The sequence below is a fragment of the Dromiciops gliroides genome, chromosome 4 (genome assembly GCF_019393635.1).
Source record: "Dromiciops gliroides isolate mDroGli1 chromosome 4, mDroGli1.pri, whole genome shotgun sequence".
NCBI classification, from domain to species: Eukaryota; Metazoa; Chordata; class Mammalia; order Microbiotheria; family Microbiotheriidae; genus Dromiciops; species Dromiciops gliroides.
The window spans coordinates 136,853,576-136,872,270 of NC_057864.1; the positions used below are offsets into that span (position 1 = coordinate 136,853,576).

At 38.3% G+C, this 18,695-nt stretch overlaps 1 protein-coding gene across 1 annotated transcript in view; it reads left to right on the top strand.

The window, feature by feature from the left end:
- The first annotated feature begins 3,140 nt into the window (after positions 1-3,140).
- OPN3 (opsin 3) overlaps positions 3,141-18,695 on the top strand; it is a 66,943-nt gene continuing 51,388 nt past the window's right edge. The window contains exon 1 of the mRNA XM_043999304.1: positions 3,141-3,809. Within this exon, the coding sequence (XP_043855239.1) occupies positions 3,413-3,809 (397 nt within the window). The 5' untranslated portion in view covers positions 3,141-3,412. The remainder of the gene's footprint in view (positions 3,810-18,695) is intronic.

Here is an 18,695-nt window from a genome sequence, read left to right on the forward strand (position 1 = left end):
GTTTATGTACTTAGTTCAGTCTTCTAAAACATATTTATATGCTTATTATTGATGTTGATGTTCTGGATGTTTGTTAAATACATGGGTGAATGAATGAATGAATGAATGAGATGACTATGATTTAACTCCCATTCCCACACAGTACTTATAATATTTCATTGTTGAAACACCATTATGTTAATGAAGATTTTAATGTCTCTACTTCTGTAACAAAAGTGAAACTAATTACTTGACTCTGCATTATAATAAATGTCAACCTGATCTGGTTAAAGTGGTTTCTCATGATTTTAGGAAATTGACTCATTTGGCCACTGAAGTAAGTAAATCTGCAGGACCAGAACATCCACAAATTACTAATAGGGTGGAATCCTGATGAGTGTTATAGAGAGTAGGAAAAACAAACAAACAAATACTAAACACTAACTCTTTGAAGTCTACTGAGTATTTTAAATATTGGTGATGTGAAAAAGTCTATAAAATTATGAGTCAATCAATCAATAAACATTGTTTTAAGCACAACTATGTGCTAGGCACTGTGCTAAAAGCTGGAGATAGAAAAAGAGTCCAAAGACATTCCCTGCCTTCAAGGTGTTTACAGTCTAATGAGGGAGACAACGTACAAACAAATATATACAAAGCAGCTTATATACAGGACAAATAGGAAGTAATTAAAGAGATATGGCCCTAGACTTAAAAGAGATTGGAAAAGAATTCCAGTAAAGGAAAGGATTTTAGCTGGGACTTAAGGAAGCTAGGGAGGTTGGTGGCAGGCCAAGTGGAAGTGGTTCCAGTCATGAGGGACAGCCAGAGAAAGTGCCTGAAGTCCAGAATCCTGGTTAGGCTAAGCCTGAAGTATAACTAAATGCATAATAAGAAACATAGAATTATTTAATTTTATGGGGAATCCAAGAGATCATCTAGGCCAGTGGGGTTCAATAGATTTGGAATCAGAAACCCCAGGGCTCCAATGCTACTGTGTGATTGTGATTGCTCTCAGCTTCAGTTTCCTACTCTATAAAATGAAGGAAATTAATTTATTACCTCTAAGGTTACTTCTAGCTAGAAATCTATGATCGTATGATCTTGTGCTTCCTTCCCTTCCCCCATTTTGGAGATAAAGCAGACCAAAGAGGTTCTGTGACTTAGCCAGGATCACAGAATGAATTAGCTAATCCATGTCTCCTATATCCTAACTTTTAGCCTACTCCTCTGCATCAGGAGGCATTCCTCGGATCTTGAAAGAGGTAATATGGTTGAGGGGGAGAATAAGAATCAATATTTCTATGTTTAATGTGATCATACATATATAATCTATATCAGATTGTTTGCTGTCTTGGGGAGGGGGGAGGGAGAAAAATTTGGAACTAGAAATCTTATAGATACAAATGTTGAGAACTATCTCTGCATGTAACTGGAAAATCACAAAATGCTTTTATGATTAAAAAAAAGAATAAATATTTCTTTATACACATGTGCCATAAACACAGTGACCTTGTTAAACCAAGAGGCCAAAGTAAAAAAATATTTAAATGACCACCCAAATTCAGTAACTTCACCTCACCCCTCCACTCCAGATTGCTAGTGTCTTTCCCCACAATTCTTTTGTATCTATGTGTCTGTGTACATGTTGTACCCATTGTCTCCCCCCAGAATAAAAGCTTCTTGAGGGGAGGGACTTTTTTTGCTTTTGCTTTTGCTTTTGTACCCTCAGCATCTAGCACTGTGCTTGGCCTGTCATAGGAGCTTAAGAAATGCCTGTTGTTTATAGAAGATAGATCCATAAATGGGCTTTTCTGGGGAAGCTAGGAAGGATCAAGGGGCTGGGCTCTCCCACAAACTGGTTGTTGCTGCTGCCATGGGAAAAAAAAAAAGAGAATCCTGCTGAGGGGACACTGGGGGTGACCCAGTATGGCAGTTCCTTTAGCTGTGCTGCATTGGCTCTGTACAGGACACAAACAGCTCCTACAGAGCATTGTCACAACCTATATTTGTCTCCTATTCTATTTTTTTCAAAATTGCTTCTGGGGGAAAAAGACAGACAGTGACAATATGTGTCCTAAATAAAATATGTAACTTCAGTACACCTGGCAGATTTAGGCTGTGGGCCCTTGGCACATGGACCAAAAACATTTATCTTATCCTTGTGTTACATTATAGCCCAACAATAGGAGATGGCAACTCTGAAATTAAAGCATATCAGAACGAAGAATTTTCCTTTGCTGTTCAGTCAGGTGTTTAACCTAAGTCAAATATGCTTTTATTTGAGGAAGGGGACAAGGAAACATTGAATGTCCAAGCTATAAGGGCCCTTAGGGGTTGGACATCTATCCCAAGCATTTTTTTTTTTTAGTGAGGCAATTGGGGTTAAGTGACTTGCCCAGGGTCACACAGCTAGTAAGTGTCAAGTGTCTGAGGACCGATTTGAATTCAGGTACTCCTGACTCCAGGGCGGGTGCTCTATCCACTGCGCCATCCAGCTGCCCCAGCATATTATTTTACATATGAGTAAACTGAAATGAGGAGGACCTCAGCTTATTAGTGATGGCATCAGAGATGGATTCAATGGTCCTATAACAACATGCCTTTTTCTTCCTGACTCTCCCTGTTTGTAAATGGTAAGTTGGCACCACAGGCATGTTCCCCATTTGTTTGTTTGAATGATGGTGGATAGGAAAAAATGGTGGAAATTGGTCTCAGAGTAGCCTGTAAAAGTTCAGGTGAGTCTCATTAAAAGGAAAGCATAAGGGCATAGGATGGATGGATGGATGGATGGGAGACATAGATGAATGACAAAGGCTAGATATAGATGATAGACGTCAGAGAGAGAGAGAGAGAGAGAGAGAGAGAGAGAGAGAGAACATTTATGAAGCTCTTACTATGTGCCAGGCACACAGTTGTATGTTTCCCTATATCCTCAGAAAGGAGGAAGAAATGTGTAAGGGGAATGTGCCTGCCACGTTTTGGAAATAACAGTTTTCTCTTTCCTCTTTTTATCCCCTCTTAGCACACAAATGCACAGAGCACACACACACACACACACACACACACACACACACACACACACACACACACACACACCACACACCAACGCACCAACGTCCACACGCACACAGGCATACAGACACGCACAGGAATAGGGACTGAGGTGAGGGAGGGGGAGGCTGCCTTGAACCAGATCTGGGGAAGAGTCCGTTGACTGCTTCTTCTCCCACTCTCACTGGCGCCTCCCGTGGGAGCGGCCCGGCCGCTGCTGCCGCTGCTCCTATTCACGATGGCCCCAGTGCGCTCCGGAGCCCGAGTCGAAGCTGGAACTGGAGCCACAGCCGGAGCCACAGCCGCGCCCAAGGTGCTGGCAGCAGCTGGAAACACGGAGCGCTGAGCATTTGCTCCTAGGGCAATCCGTTTCCTAGCCATGTACTCGGGCAACAGTAGCGACGACAGCGGTGGCGGCTACTGGGGCAATGGCAGAGCAAGCGGAGCCGGCAGCACTGGGATTGCAGGGGAGCCCGGGCCGGAGGGGGACCCTCGTCCAGCTCCTCTTTTCAGTCCCGGGACTTACGAGCTGCTAGCGCTGCTGATCGCCACCATCGGACTGTTAGGTTTGTGCAACAACTTGCTGGTGCTCGTCCTTTACTATAAGTTCCAGCGGCTCCGCACCCCGACCCACCTCTTGTTGGTGAATATCAGTTTCAGTGACCTGCTTGTGTCCCTCTTTGGAGTCACTTTTACCTTCGTGTCCTGTCTCAGGAGCGGCTGGGTCTGGGACACGGTGGGCTGCGCATGGGACGGGTTTAGCAACAGCCTCTTTGGTGAGTTGGGGTGGAAAGGGGAAACATTGCTCTTTTCCATTACGAACTTCCTTTTCCCTCCCTTTGGAACATCTCCTTGTCTCTACCTGCCAAACCCCTCACACATCACTCCAGTTCTCACCGCCCTTACAGACTCACTCATCCTCTCCTTTTCCTTCCCATCTGACCTCAGGCCTCGACAACAAACAGCTTGCCCTCATTTCACCCAATCTCTTCACTTCTCACCCTTCAGCTGACCATGACCTCGTTCATATTTCTCTCTGCCATGGTCCTAATCCCCAGCAGTGATATTTCATTCATTCGCAACTCCCTGACTCTCTGGCTCTTATCTGTAAACTTCTCTTAACAGTCCCTGAAGACTCATCAGTTCATTTCTTTGCCCTCACAGCCCCCTGCCTTTGCCAATATATTTAACAGATCCAGTTTCCCATCTGGGAAGGAGGGAGGGAGGGGGGGGCGGGGTGAAGGATGTAAATATGGATTTTTTTAAAAGATTTTTTAAAATGTTATTTTATCTACAAAAGATGGGGTTGGGGTCGTGAACCCATATGGTGCTTTCCCCAGAATTAGAGGTGAAATACTGAAATAACAGGTGATGGATTCCTATTGCTTTAAAAAAAAAACAATTATAAAACCTCCCATTGGTTCTTTAGGAGTCGGATGTATTCAGATCTCTTGTTGCCAGCTGCATTTTAGGCTACTCTTGCTCTAAGTTCTTCCATGTCAGTTTCATATTATTAAAGTCTAAAGTGAAATTATAAAGTAATTAGGTGAATAAATCAGAAGATCCCAATGCAGATGTGCAGGTAACAGACCTGTGCAAACAGTCGACTTCTTTGAAGGAGAACTTGAATGTCAATGGAACATTTTCTTATACACCTAAACCTTAAAGAAAAAAACATTCCTTTGAGATTTTACATTTTAAATGAATGAAGGCATCATTTCACTAAGGCTGTAAAGGGAATTGCATTTTTGTGTGATAAGAGAAATGTAAATATGTATTTCAAAGTTTTATAGTCCTTTTTATACTTTGTAGGGCAGGTATTAATATTCTAAAGTATGTTGATTAATTCACTGCTGTTTTTATTATTCCAGGATGTAGAGTACCAATGAATATAACAATAATGGAAAACTACTATTTTCTTATATATTAGCATCCACTGCTCAAGACATATACAGTAATTCTAGTACTTAGCCACTGTTAGTCATACTTTAATTATTAAAGCTGAAGAAATATCTTGGAAGTCGTAACTTTAATCATAAGATTGACTTCAGTCATATGATTGTAGTATCATTGATGGCTGTTTTATTTTTTTAATAAATAATCATTTTAACTCACACAAATAATTGACACTTGAGAGATCGGTATTAAGTAGACAGATCCCCACATGTCTGTCAATCTCCCTTCTTAAAGTAATTCAAAATAAGTGTCTGGCTGTTTTAAAGACTTTTAGGGAGTAAAGCTATGGCTTCCCACTCAGGACACCAAGAGACAAAATGAGTCCCTCAGAGTCACCACCATTTTAACTGTCATAGAAACTTCACATGCATTTCTATTCCATTTCTGCTACATTTCTAGCCCCAGTTCTGTGGTTGTAATTAAGTCAGCAAGGGCTTATTATGGGAGGGTTTCATCAAAGCACCATCACCTGCCCTTCTTTGCATTCCTCCTAAGGCAGTTAGATGACACCCTGCAGTTGAAGTCAGAAAGACCTGTGTTTAAATGTGACCTCAGACACTTATGAGTTGTGTCATCCTGGGCAAGGCACTTAACCTGTTTGCCTCAGTTTCCTTATCTGTGAAATGAGGAAAATAACAGCACCTAATTCCAAGGATTGTGGCAAGGATCAAATGAGATAATGGTAAAGTGCTTAGCACATACACATATAGTATATGTGTATATAAATATTTGTGTGTATATTACATGTTTGTATATAAAATATATATATATACAAATATAATATATGTGGGGGTGTATCCTCTAATTTAAGGTTATGACCAGAATTGAGATATTTTACTTTAGAAACCCATAAGTTGGTCTTAGCTCTTCTGGATTAGAATGAAGCAGTCTGGGCTGAGTATTTGTATACTTATTTATTTATTTACTTATTTATTCATTCATTTATTGATTTTATATCCTACAGCTTGAATAATCACACACAGAGACATGCATAAATGATTGCAAGGCTGTTGTGAGTAATACATTTTTGGGCAAGTTTCAAGTACTTCATAAATGAGATTTATTATTGTTGTTTTAGGTGAGACAATTAAATTGATCATTTTAACTAAATTGACTAATCAATTTTTTTTCTAAGAGCCAATCAATTCAGTATAAACACCAGTTGAAATGATTGACTGAATTGGCCAATACTTGTCTGAGTGCAGGTAGAAGTGCCTTGTTTTTGCCGACTTCGGTAAGGTTACTATTGACCAAAAGGGAGTCTCAGATAGCTACTCTCTGATACCACACTTTTATTGTGAGATAGTGGCCAAAAAAAAGAGAACCTTCATCTATGTCTGATGTACTTAGGGCAAGGCCCATGAACAGATGTAGGAAGCAATTGTTACAGCAATCATCAAAACCAGGCAGGAAGGCAGCAGCTGTTGCCAGTAGCCCTGATGAGAGCACTTGCCTCTCTCTTTCTCTCAGAAGCTGCGTTTAGCCAGTCTCTAAATGCAGAGTTAGTCAGATTTCTGGCCCAGCGCTCCTAAATTGCCCCACATATGGCATAGTCAACTTTGTTGCCAACACGCAGAGAAATAACCTGGAGTCCTTTGTTTGAAAGAGCAATGTGGCCCTGGGAAGTCCTCTTACTTATGTGTCTGTGTTTGCGTTCTCCTGTACTTTGAGTGATCCTTATTAGAGTCTCAGGCATTGGCTATCCTGTAAACTTCTGAAAGCCTTAAGACACAGGGTACACCAAAGAGCTGTGAAGAGATGACATTGAGTCACAAAGTCAGTGATAGCTATATCTTTGACAATAACTTCTGAGGCCTTCTCTATTATCTTGAACATGCCTGTGTTAAAAGTCAAAGAATAATGACTGGTGGAAAGTATGCCCTAGTGAATTCTACATGGGCATACTCTTCAGCCTGACTGGCACCTCACATTTTGCTTCCACAAATTTACGGCTTTTTGCCGCAAGATATTTATAAATACTTGGTTGGTTGAAATAAGGAAACTTTAGGGTATCTTTTTTTAAAAAAGGAAATGACCAATCAAGTCAAAATTGTCCAAATGAAATGACACATCCACGGTTCTCATAAAGCTGAAAGAGATCATGAGAGGTATTTTGGTCTACTATCCTGCCTTGGGGCAAGTTCCGACCCAAAGCACACCAGCCCAAGAGCCTTCTTTTCGAATATTTAATATTCAAAAATGATACTATGCCTTCTTTTCATAAAGCAAGACATGTTGCAAGTGTGTGTATGTATCTATATGGCTATGGCTATAGATATAAATATAGATTAAAGAACTATAACTTGATTGATGGGAGAACTCTCTCCACTAATGCAGATCACAACCTTTCTATGACTTAGTAGTCTTTGTGTGATAATGTGGAAAAAAATTTGATCACCCTGCAAATTACTTCTCCAAAGCTAGGTAACATGGTGTTTGGACAACAGAAATGTATTCTATTACCGGACCTCAACACCCTCCCAGATTGGTGGGTTTTTTTGTTTTTTTTCATCAGGAATTGGTTATTTTGGTTTTGTTTTGTTTTTTTAGTTCAAGTATTTACATACAAAGAAAGAAAAAAGTTGCATTGCAACTTGGTGTATTAACATATCTCCAAACTGTCACTTATTTAAGTCTGGCTTATGCATTAGAACACTAATGTTATTTTTTAAATATAAGGTTAATGAATTTTTGTTGTCTTCTAATAAAATTTTAAAAGTCTTCCCTTTATCAGTCAATTTTTAGTCATGTCTGACTATTTAAGACCCCATTTGGGGTTTTCTTGGCAAAGATACTGGAGCAGTTTTCCATTTCCTTCTGCAGCTTATTTTACAGATGAGCAAATGGAATTAAGTGACTTGCCCAGGGTCACACAGCTAGTTAAATGTCTGAGGCCAGATTTGAAATCAGGAAGTCAAATCTTCCTGATTCCAAGCCCAATGTTCTATCCATTGTGCCCCCTAGTCTTTCCTTATTTCTAAGCAAATAGAAGAAATGTGAAAAGAGTCATGATTGGTTTTAGCAAAGGTCTACATCTAACAAGCAAGTCATGTTCCAACAAACTGCAAATTGCTGTTGCATGAAATTACTTTTCTCTTACATTTATAATTGTTTGCAATTGTATTCGTTCTTGAATTTTCTTCCAGAGAGGAGTTCCAGTCACAAATTTATGGATAACACAGTATTACATTTACTACTATGATGAAAGACAGAAATGAAAAACAGTCCAGTTTTTTGTATTCTCTAATGTGATTAGAGGTATTCTATCATGTTTTGTGCTACTGACCCACAAGAATGAAATTATATTACAAAAGGGTAATGGTTGGTAAGCTAGACACTGTGGCTCAGATAATGCTCAGATCAGATTTAATATCAAGAGGGTAGGTTTTATTACAATAGGGCTCCACCTCAACCAAGTGTGTATATATATATATATATGTGTGTGTGTGTATATATGTATATATATGTATATATGTATATATATGTATGTATATATATATATATATATATATATATATATATATATATATATCACAAATGAGGAAGGAAACAGGGGACTTGCTTAGGATCACACAGTTTGTAAGTGTCTAAGGCTGAATTTGAACTCTGGAAGATTAGTCTTCCTGACTCCAAGCCTGGCACTCTATGCTGCCTTTATACTCAACAGGAGGAGACAATACACATCGGGGATTAATAGCCAGAAAAGAAAATTTTAACTTAGGTCCTAGGGTCCCACACTCAATCCACTGTGTCACCCAGGTAATCATAAGGTAGAACATGCCACACTAATCTACCTTTCATCTTCCTTACCACTCACCACTATTTTTCATATCACTCTTTTCTCTCCTTTTTGTCATTCCAACCTAATCACTAAGTTTACTATCACTAGTAACTATCACTATCTATCACTAAGCCTACTCTCATTTCTATTTGGAACCTCCACTTTATTGTTACAATCTCCTAAACATCCTTGATCCCTTCAACAAATATTTTTATACCTCTTAACTTTTATGCTCTCCCATTTGATCATGCCCATTACATGCAACTGATCTCTAGATGTGGCCATCCCTTTTATTCTGGATGACTCCAAAGACCATTTCTTGTTTCCTATTTTGTTTTCTAGATCTCTTCTAGCAGTATCTTTCAATGACCTGTTCTCCCTTGAGGTCCCCAAAATCTGTTTATGCTACCCTCTTCCCCATCTTTGGTATTGTCATCTACCAACCTCCAAGTTAACCTCCTAATTTTTACAGTAATTTTAATGCTTGGTTTACAATCTTCTTCTCCACTTGTCATCATTCTTAGCAATTTCAAATCATATTGACAGCCCCCTGACAAAATGACTACATAATTCCTTAGCCTTTTAAATTTCGAAGCCCTTCATCTCACTACCATATTTCAGCTACACACCTAAGTAGGGATAACTTAGACTTGACTATCTCTTAGAATCATATTACCTCCAATATCTAGATCTTTGGAATTCTACTTTATATCTATAATCTCTACCTCTCTTTTCTCTCATTTGTACTAAAGTTACTTTTCACCCTTATTGTGATCTTTGGCCCATTGATCTATGTCTTCCTAATCTATCTTCCTGCCCTCCACTGGCGTTGCCTGTATATACACTGAGCTTGGATGCCATGAAACTTCAATGTTTTGGAATCTTTTATGTTAGAATATCTTACTCCTCTGTTCTCAATTTGTAAATTCTAGTCCCTGGGTAACTCTCCCTATCTAATTTCTCCAGTCTAGCTTCAGGGCTGCTGAGTCTTACTGGAGAAAGTCATGAACTTAAATTGATTTCACTAACCATAAGTCAATGACAAATGACCTCAGTTGGGTCCACATTGCTTCCTTGACAGTCTTTCTAAAGTGCCTCTAGCTGTTCTTTATCTCATTCCCCACTGCAACTGTACCAAACATTTTTTCTCCTTTTGCTTCACAGCTTATCCTGTAATCTGCTACTTTACTGCTTAGATCAAGAACTTCCATTGTGAATTCCCCTAAATTCCTCTCCTTTGTTCTATAAACCTTTTCAGCATCGTTGTCCTTCCTTTCCCCAGCTACTGAAGAAGAGATATACCTACTTATTTCTTAAGGCTAATTTCTCCAACCACTCCCTCCTATCCCTTCCTGCTTTCTTCAGGACTTTACTCCAATTACCACCCCTCTCACACACGCATCTTCATTGTCTCTTGCCATTGTCGCCTTCATGTCTACCTGCAAACTTGTTCTTGTTTCCTTGTCCTTCCTTCTCTATATACTGTCATTTTACTGACACTGGTCCCTATACCTAGGGTGACCTCCATCCTCTTTTCTTATTTCATTATTTGAAGATATTTTCCCTCTATCCTCTTTTTTACCAATTAAATCTATACCAAGGCTCTAAAGATAAATGTAAATATTACAGAGGTGACCAGGGAGAGGCTCCAGGGAGCCTTCAATTATGCCTCCAGTTGGGGCCTCATATGTTACTTTGTTTTGTAACTTCCTGATGTGTTTATGTCACATTGTGGGGCAGCTAGGTGGCATAGTGAATAGAGTACTAGCCCTGGAGTCAGGAGGACCTGAGTTCAAATCTCACTTCAGACACTTACTAGCTATGTGACCCTGGGCAAGTCACTTAACCCCAACTGCCTTAAATCTCCTGGGCTATCTCCAGTCATCTTGATATATCTTGCCACTAGACCAAGATAGCTCTGAAGTTGTAAGGTTGGTGACCTTGCATGGCCCTCCCTCGCATAAATCCAATTCAGTGCAGATCATGACATCGCTCCAATGTGTCCTCTTCTAAAAGGAAGGACAAACTACAATAACAACACCGTCACATTGTAGATGATAACTTTCTGGGTTGGTGTTTTGGTGTGTCCTTGCCCTACTAAACTGTAAGTCTACCAAAATCACACTCTAGTGCCTCAGTTTGTCATAAAAGTCTCCCAGGGACTCAAATGCTGTGTCAGCAAAACTCAGGCCCTGGCAGATAGTTCCAACCTGGAATTGTTTCAAGGAAAGGCCTAATGATAAGCTGGAGGATCAAGCAATCTAAACTCAGAGAAGCTCATCACCACTCTGCTATAGTGAGACATTTTTTGGTCACAGACACTCTCAAAGATTATATACCAAGTTGGAGAGGAACTGAAATCTGTGCTGGTGACAGGAGTACCCACACTGATGAGATTACAGATCCTTTAAATATTCAAGAAACTATTTGGGTTGATGTTTTTCCCCTCCGAGGCTGTCAATTATTTAAGGACTGTAACAATTTCTTATTTAAACTTTGAATCTCCCTCCCGCACCTTAGCACAGTGCACTTTGTTATAGTGTGGTCTTACATTCCTCAAGCTTTGCCCTCTGGTCCCATAGAGGCATCTATATGACATAGTGGATAGTCGGCCTAGAGTCAGGAAGACTTGAGTTCAAATGTGGCTTTGGACATTTATTGTCTAACCCTGGGCAAAATTACTTTACCTCCATTAGCCTCAGTTTCCTCAGCTATACAATAGAGATAATAACACTTAGCTCCCAAGGTTATTGCGAGGAGCAAATGAGATATTTGTAAAGGTCTTAGCATAGTGTCTGGCATGTAGCAGGCATTTAATAAACATTTCCTTCCTTTCCTCTATGAAGAGGAAAAGTCTGACATAGTTTCTGGGTAATTAATATCAACTTATTATAGCAAGGAAATAATAAAATATGATGGTCATTGGGTCTCTCTAGTAAACCAAAGATGACCTTCCCCAACCCCCAGTTTAAATACCCTTGGAAGGGGCAGATAGGTGGCACAGTGGATAGAGCACCGGTCCTGGAGTCAGGAGGACCTGAGTTCAAATCCGACCTCAGACACTTAACACTTACTAGCTGTGTGACCCTGGACAAGTCACTTAACCCCAATTGCCTCACTAAAATAAAAAAAAAAAGAATTAAATAAATACCCTTGGAAGAGTGGGTGTTCCTGACAGGCAGAAATCAACTGATTGGTTAATAATAAATGAGAGAATAAATATTAAAAGGGAGATGGGCTTATTCTAATGAGGGATTGAAGATGTGACTTTGATTATGTCACTCTTACTCTTCTCTGTATCAGACCACCTGGCCTGGGACAGTCTAGACCAAAGCTTCTTAAACTGTAGGTCCTGTAACTAAATATGGGGGTGATGAAAAATCTGGCAACAGTAAAAGGTTATGTATACCTATTTATATACCTATATACCCAAGTACTAAGGTGAAAAGGGGTTGGGAGTGGAAAAAGTTTAAGAAACCTTGGTCTAGACAAATGGATCTGCCTCTACCCAGTTGGGGGGGGGGGGGGGAGCCACAACCAAGATTGAAGAAATTGTTAACCCAATCTTATTATCAGCCTGGTCCTTCAAAGGTTTCTTTGACCTAGTAGAGAGTGGAGAAATAAAAAGAGAAAACAATCTGGGTCTCCTGATATTAATCAGTTATTAATATAAAAGAAAAATAATTATTTCACTTCATTCCTTCTTTTCCACCCCTAATGACAGTGGTGCTACCCTCCATTTGTTTTTCTTTTTTTTTTTCACTGCCCTTTGACATTTTTGAAGTGGACATCTCATAAGGAATCTCAGACTCAACCTGTCCAAAACAGAACTCATTGTGTCTCCCTTTGAACTCTTCCAACTTCTGAACTCTCCCATTTCTATTTCCTCTGGTCATCCAGCTTTGTGACCCCGACTCCTCACTCTCACTCATACCTGATTGATAGCCAGTCAGTTGCCAAATCTTTTATTTTCAACCTCTACAACATTTCTCACATCAGTCCCCTTCTCTCTACTGATGTAACCACTGTCTCAATACAGGCCATCTTTACCTCTTTCTTGGACTATTGATAGTAAGATAATAGTTTTCCTTGCCACAGGTATCATCCCACTTCAGTTCATCTACAACTCACAAAGTGATATTCCTAAAAGCATAGATCTTATGATTTAATTCCCCTACTCAAAAAATTCCAGTGGCTCCTTATGACTTTAAAGATTAAATAAAAACTCCTCTGGCATCTAAAGTTTCTTAACCTGGCAACAACCTACTTTTTCAGGATTATTCCACGTTAGCCCACTTCACAATAAAAATCCAGCCAAACTGGCCTTCTCACTGTTCTCCAATTCCTTTCTCCATTCATTTGTGCTTAACACAGTGCCTGGTACACATTAGGTGCTTTTAAAAAATGTTGATTGATTGATTGATTGGAATACTGATTGATTTCCAGTCCTCCATACCTGGAATATGTTCCTTCTTCAGCCCTGCCTCTTAGAATCTCTAATTTCCTTCCAGGCTCAGCTTAAAAGCCGCTTTGTAAAAGAAGCTCCTCTTTATCCTTCCCCCTACTCCTCAATTGCATCCAAAATTACTTCATATTCTTTTCATCAATTTTGTATATACCAATTTGTGTACAGTATCTCCCCCAACTGGATTGTAAGCTCTTAAAACGCAAGAATTATTTCAGTTTTGTCTTTGTGTCCCCAGCCTAGCACAATGCTTGACATATCATAGATTTTTTTTTAATGTATAAGGTATTTTATTTTTTCCGTTACATGTAAAGATAGTTCTCAACTTTTGTTTATACAAGCTTTACAATTTCAGATTTTTCTCCCTCCCTCCCCTCCCTCCCCCCTCCCCTAGACAGCAGGTAATCTGATATAGGTTATGTCTATATATCTCTATACATATAGATATAGATATAGATATATACACACACATATATATACACATAATAACATTAATCCTATTTCTGCATTAATCCTGTTACAAGAGAAAAAATCAGAGCAGTGATGCAAAACCTCAAAATAGAAAAAAAAAACAACAGCACCCAAAACAAAAGAAATAATATTGTTCAATCAGCATCTATACTCCACAGTTCTTTCTTTCTTTTTTTTTTCTTGGATTTGGAGATCCTCTTCTATCATGAGTTCCCTGGAACTCTTCTGTACCATTGCATTGGTGAGAAGAATATAGTCCATCACAGTAGGTCAACACTCAATGTTGATGATACTGTGTACAATGTTCTTCTGGTTCTGCTCATCTCACTCATCATCAGCTCACGTAAGACCCTCCAGGTTTCTCTGAACTCTTCCTGCTCATCATTTCTTACAACACAATAGCATTCCGTTGTATTCATATACCACAACTTGTCCAGCCATTCCCCAATTGATGGGCACCCCCTCAACTTCCAATTCCTTGCTACCACGTAAAGAGCAGCTATAAATATTTTTGTACATGTGGGTTCCTTTCCCCCTTCCATGATCTCTTTGGGCAAAAGACCTAAAAGTGGAATTGCTGGGTCAAAGGGTATGCACAGCTTTATTGCCCTTTGGGCATAATTCCAAATTGCTCTCCAGAATGGTTGGATCAGCTCACAGCTCCACCAACAATGCATTAGTGTTCCAATTTTCCCACAGCCTCTCCAACATTTATTATCTTCCTTTTTTGTCATTTTAGCCAATCTGATAGGTGTCAGGTGGTACCTCAGAGTTGTTTTAATTTGCATCTCTCTAATCATTAGAGATTTAGAGCATTTTTTCATATGGGAATAGATAGCTTTGGTTTCTTCATCAGAAAACTGCCTGTTCATATCCTTTGACCATTTCTCAATTGGGGAATGACTTGGATTCTTATAAATTTGATTTAATTCCCTATATATTTTAGAGATGAGGCCTTTATCAGAAGCACTGGCCTCAAAAATTGCTTCCCAGATTTCTGCCTCCCTTCCAATTTTGGATGCATTGCTTCTGTTTGTACAAAAATTTTTTAATTTAATATAATCAAAATCATCCATTTTGTATTTTATAATATACTCTATCTCTTGTTTGGTCAAAAACTGTTCTCCTTTCCAAAGATCTGATAGGTACACTATTCCTTTCTCTCCTAATTTACCTATGGTATCACCTCTTATGTCTAAATCATGTATCCATTTTGACCTTATTTTAGTATAAGGTGTAAGATGTTTGTCTATGCCTAATTTCTGCCATACTATCTTCCAGTTTTCCCAGCAGTTTTTGTCAAATACTGAGTTCCTATCCCAGAAGCTGGAGTCTTTGGGTTTATCAAACACTACATTACTAGTGTCATTTACTACTGCATTTCCTGAGCCTAGCCTATTCCATTGATCTACCACTCTATTTTTTAGCCAGTACCAGATAGTTTTGATGACTGCCACTTTATAGTAAAGCTCCAGGTTTGGTACCGCTAACCCACCTTCCTGTGAATTTTTTTTCATTATTTCCCTGGATATTCTTGATTTTTTGTTTTTCCAGATGAATTTTGTTATTATTTTTTCTAGCTGTATAAAATAATTTTTAGGTAATCTGATTGGTATGGCACTGAATAAGTAAATTAATTTAGGCAGTATTGTCATTTTTACTATATTAGCTCTGCCTATCCATGAGCAATTGATATCTTTCCAATTATTTAGATCTGATTTGATTTGTGTGAAGAGTGTTTGGTAGTTGTGTTCATAGAGTTCCTGGGTTTGTCTTGGCAAGTAGACTCCCAAGTATTTTATATTATCTACTGTTACTTTAAATGGAATTTCTCTTTCTATCTCTTGCTGCTGGACTTTGTTGGTCATGTATAGAAATGCTGATGATTTATGTGGATTTATTTTATATCCTGCTACTTTGCTAAAGTTGTTAATTGTTTCAAGTAATTTTTGACTTGATTCTCGAGGATTCCTTAAGTATACCATCATATCATCTGCAAAGAGTGATAGTTTTGTTTCCTCCTTGCCTATTCTAATTCCTTTAATTCCTTTCTCTTCTCTGATTGCTAAAGCTAACATTTCTAGGACAATATTAAATAATAGGGGTGATAATGGACATCCCTGTTTCACCGCTGATCTTATTGGGAAGGCCTCTAATTTATCTCCATTGCATATAATACTTGCTGATGGCTTTAGGTAGATACTGTTTATTATTCTAAGGAAAGCTCCCCCTATTCCTAAACTCTCTAGTGTTTTTATTAGGAATGGGTGCTGTACTTTGTCAAAAGCTTTCTCTGCATCTATTGAGATAATCATATGATTTTGGTTGGTTTTCTTATTGATGTGGTTGATTATGTTAATAGTTTTCCTAATGTTGAACCAGCCCTGCATTCCTGGTATAAATCCCACCTGTTCATAGTGTATTATCCTGGTGATCACTTGCTGTAATCTCCTTGCTAATATCTTATTTAAGATTTTAGCATCAATATTCATTAGGGAAATTGGTCTATAATTTTCTTTCTCCGTTTTTGCTTTGCCTGGTTTTGGTATCACCACCATATTTGTGTCATAAAACGAATTTGGTAGAACTCCTTCTTCACCTATTTTTCCAAATAATTTGTATAATATTGGAATTAATTCTTCTTTAAATGTTTGGTAAAATTCACCCGTAAACCCATCTGGCCCTGGGGATTTTTTCTTAGGGAGTTCATTAATAGCTTGTTCAATTTCTTTTTCTAATATGGATTTATTTAAGGATTTTATTTCCTCTTCAGTTAACCTGGGCAGTTTGTATTTTTGTAAATATTCATCCATTTCATTTAGATTGTCAAATTTATTGGCATACAGTTGGGCAAAATATTTCCTAATTATTGCTTTAATTTCCACTTCATTGGTGGTAACATCACCCTTTTCATTTTTGATACTGGTAATTTGGTTTTCTTCTTTCTTTTTTTTAATCAAATTAACCAATATTTTATCTATTTTATTGGTTTTTTCATAAAACCAGCTCTTAGTTTTATTGATTAATTCTATAGTTTTTTTGCTTTCAATCTTATTAATTTCTCCTTTAATTTTCAGGATCTCTAATTTAGTGTCTAATTGGGGATTTCTAATTTGTTCTTTTTCTAGCTTTTTAAGTTGCATGCCCAATTCATTAATCTCCTCTTTCTCTTTCTTATTCATGTAAGCATTTAGAGCTATAAATTTTCCCCTAAGCACTGCTTTGGCTGCATCCCATAGATTTTGGTATGTTGTCTCATTATTGTCATTCTCTTGGATAAAGTTATTGATTGTTTCTATGATTTCTTGTTTGGCCCATTCATTCTTTAGAATGAAATTATTTAGTTTCCAATTGATTTTCATTCTACTTTTCCCTGGCTCTTTCTTACATGTAATTTTTATTGCATCATGATCTGAGAAGGATGCATTTACTATTTCTGCCTTTCTACATTTGACTATGATGTTTTTGTGCCCTAATACATGGTCAATTTTTGAAAATGTGCCATGTACTGCTGAGAAAAAGGTATATTCCTTTCTATCCCCATTCAATTTTCTCCAGACATCTATCATGTCTAACTTTTCTAGTAATCTATTCACCTCTTTCACTTCTTTCTTATTTATTTTTTGGCTAGATTTATCTAATTCTGAGAGGGGGAGATTCAGATCCCCCACTAGTATAGTATTACTGTCTAATTCCTCTTGTAACTCATTTAACTTCTCCTCTAAGAACTTGGATGCTATACCACTTGGCGCATACATATTTAATATTGATATTACTTCATTATCTATAGTACCTTTAAGTAAGATGTAATTTCCTTCCTTATCTCTTTTAATGAGATCTATTTTTGCCTGCACTTTGTCTGAGATAAGGATTGCTACCCCTGCCTTTTTTACTTTAGCTGAGGCATAATATATTCTGCTCCAGCCTTTTACCTTTACTCTGTGTGTATCTCTCTGCTTCAAATGTGTTTCTTGTAAACAGCATATTGTAGGGTTCTGGTTTTTAATCCACTCTGCAATTCGCTTCCGTTTTATAGCAGAGTTCATCCCATTCACATTCACAGTTATTATTACTGACTGTCTATTCCCCTCCATTCTATTTACCCCCTTTGTACTTTTCCCCCCTTCTTTCACCCTATTCCTCCTCACCAACGTTTTACTTCTTACCCCTGCCTCCCCCAATCTGCCCTCCCTTTTTATCACCCCCCTCTCTTTTCTTTACCCTTTTCTCCCTTGCTTTTGTCCTCCCTTCTATCAGTCCCCCCCTTTCCCTTCCCCTTTTGTTTCCCTAAAGAATGAGTTAAGTTTCTTTATCCCAATGAATGTATATGTTATTCCCTCTTTGAGTCAAATCTAATGAGAATAGGGTTGAAACAATGTTCCCCCCTCCTTTCTTTCCCTCTATTGTAATAGGTTTTTTTCCACCTCTTCATATAATTCATCCCATTCCACCTCCCCTTTCCTTTCCTCCTCATAGACTCCCTTTTTAACCCCTTAATTCTTTTGTATCATCACATCAAAGACAATTTATATTTATACCCTCTATATAAAGTCCTTCTCTCTGCCCAAATACATTTACAGTTCTTAAGAGTTATGAGTATTATCTTCCTGTGTAGGGATATAAACAGTTTAACCTAATAGGGTAACTTTTTTTTTTTCCCCCTCTGTTTACCTTTTTAAACTTCTCTTGAGTCTTGTATGTTGAGATCAAATTTTCTATTCAGTTCTGGTCTTTTCACCAGGAAAGATTGAAAGTCCCCAATGTCATTAAATGTCCATCTTTTCCCCTGAAAGAAAATGCACATTTTTGCTGGGTAATAGATTCTCGGCTGCAATCCAAGCTCCTTTGCCTTCCGGAATATCATATTCCAAGCCTTGCAGTCCTTTAATGTTGAAGCTGCCAGGTCCTGAGCAATCCTGACTGTGGCTCCATGATATTTAAATTGCTTCTTTCTGGCTGCTTGTAGTATTTTCTCCTTCACCTGATAAT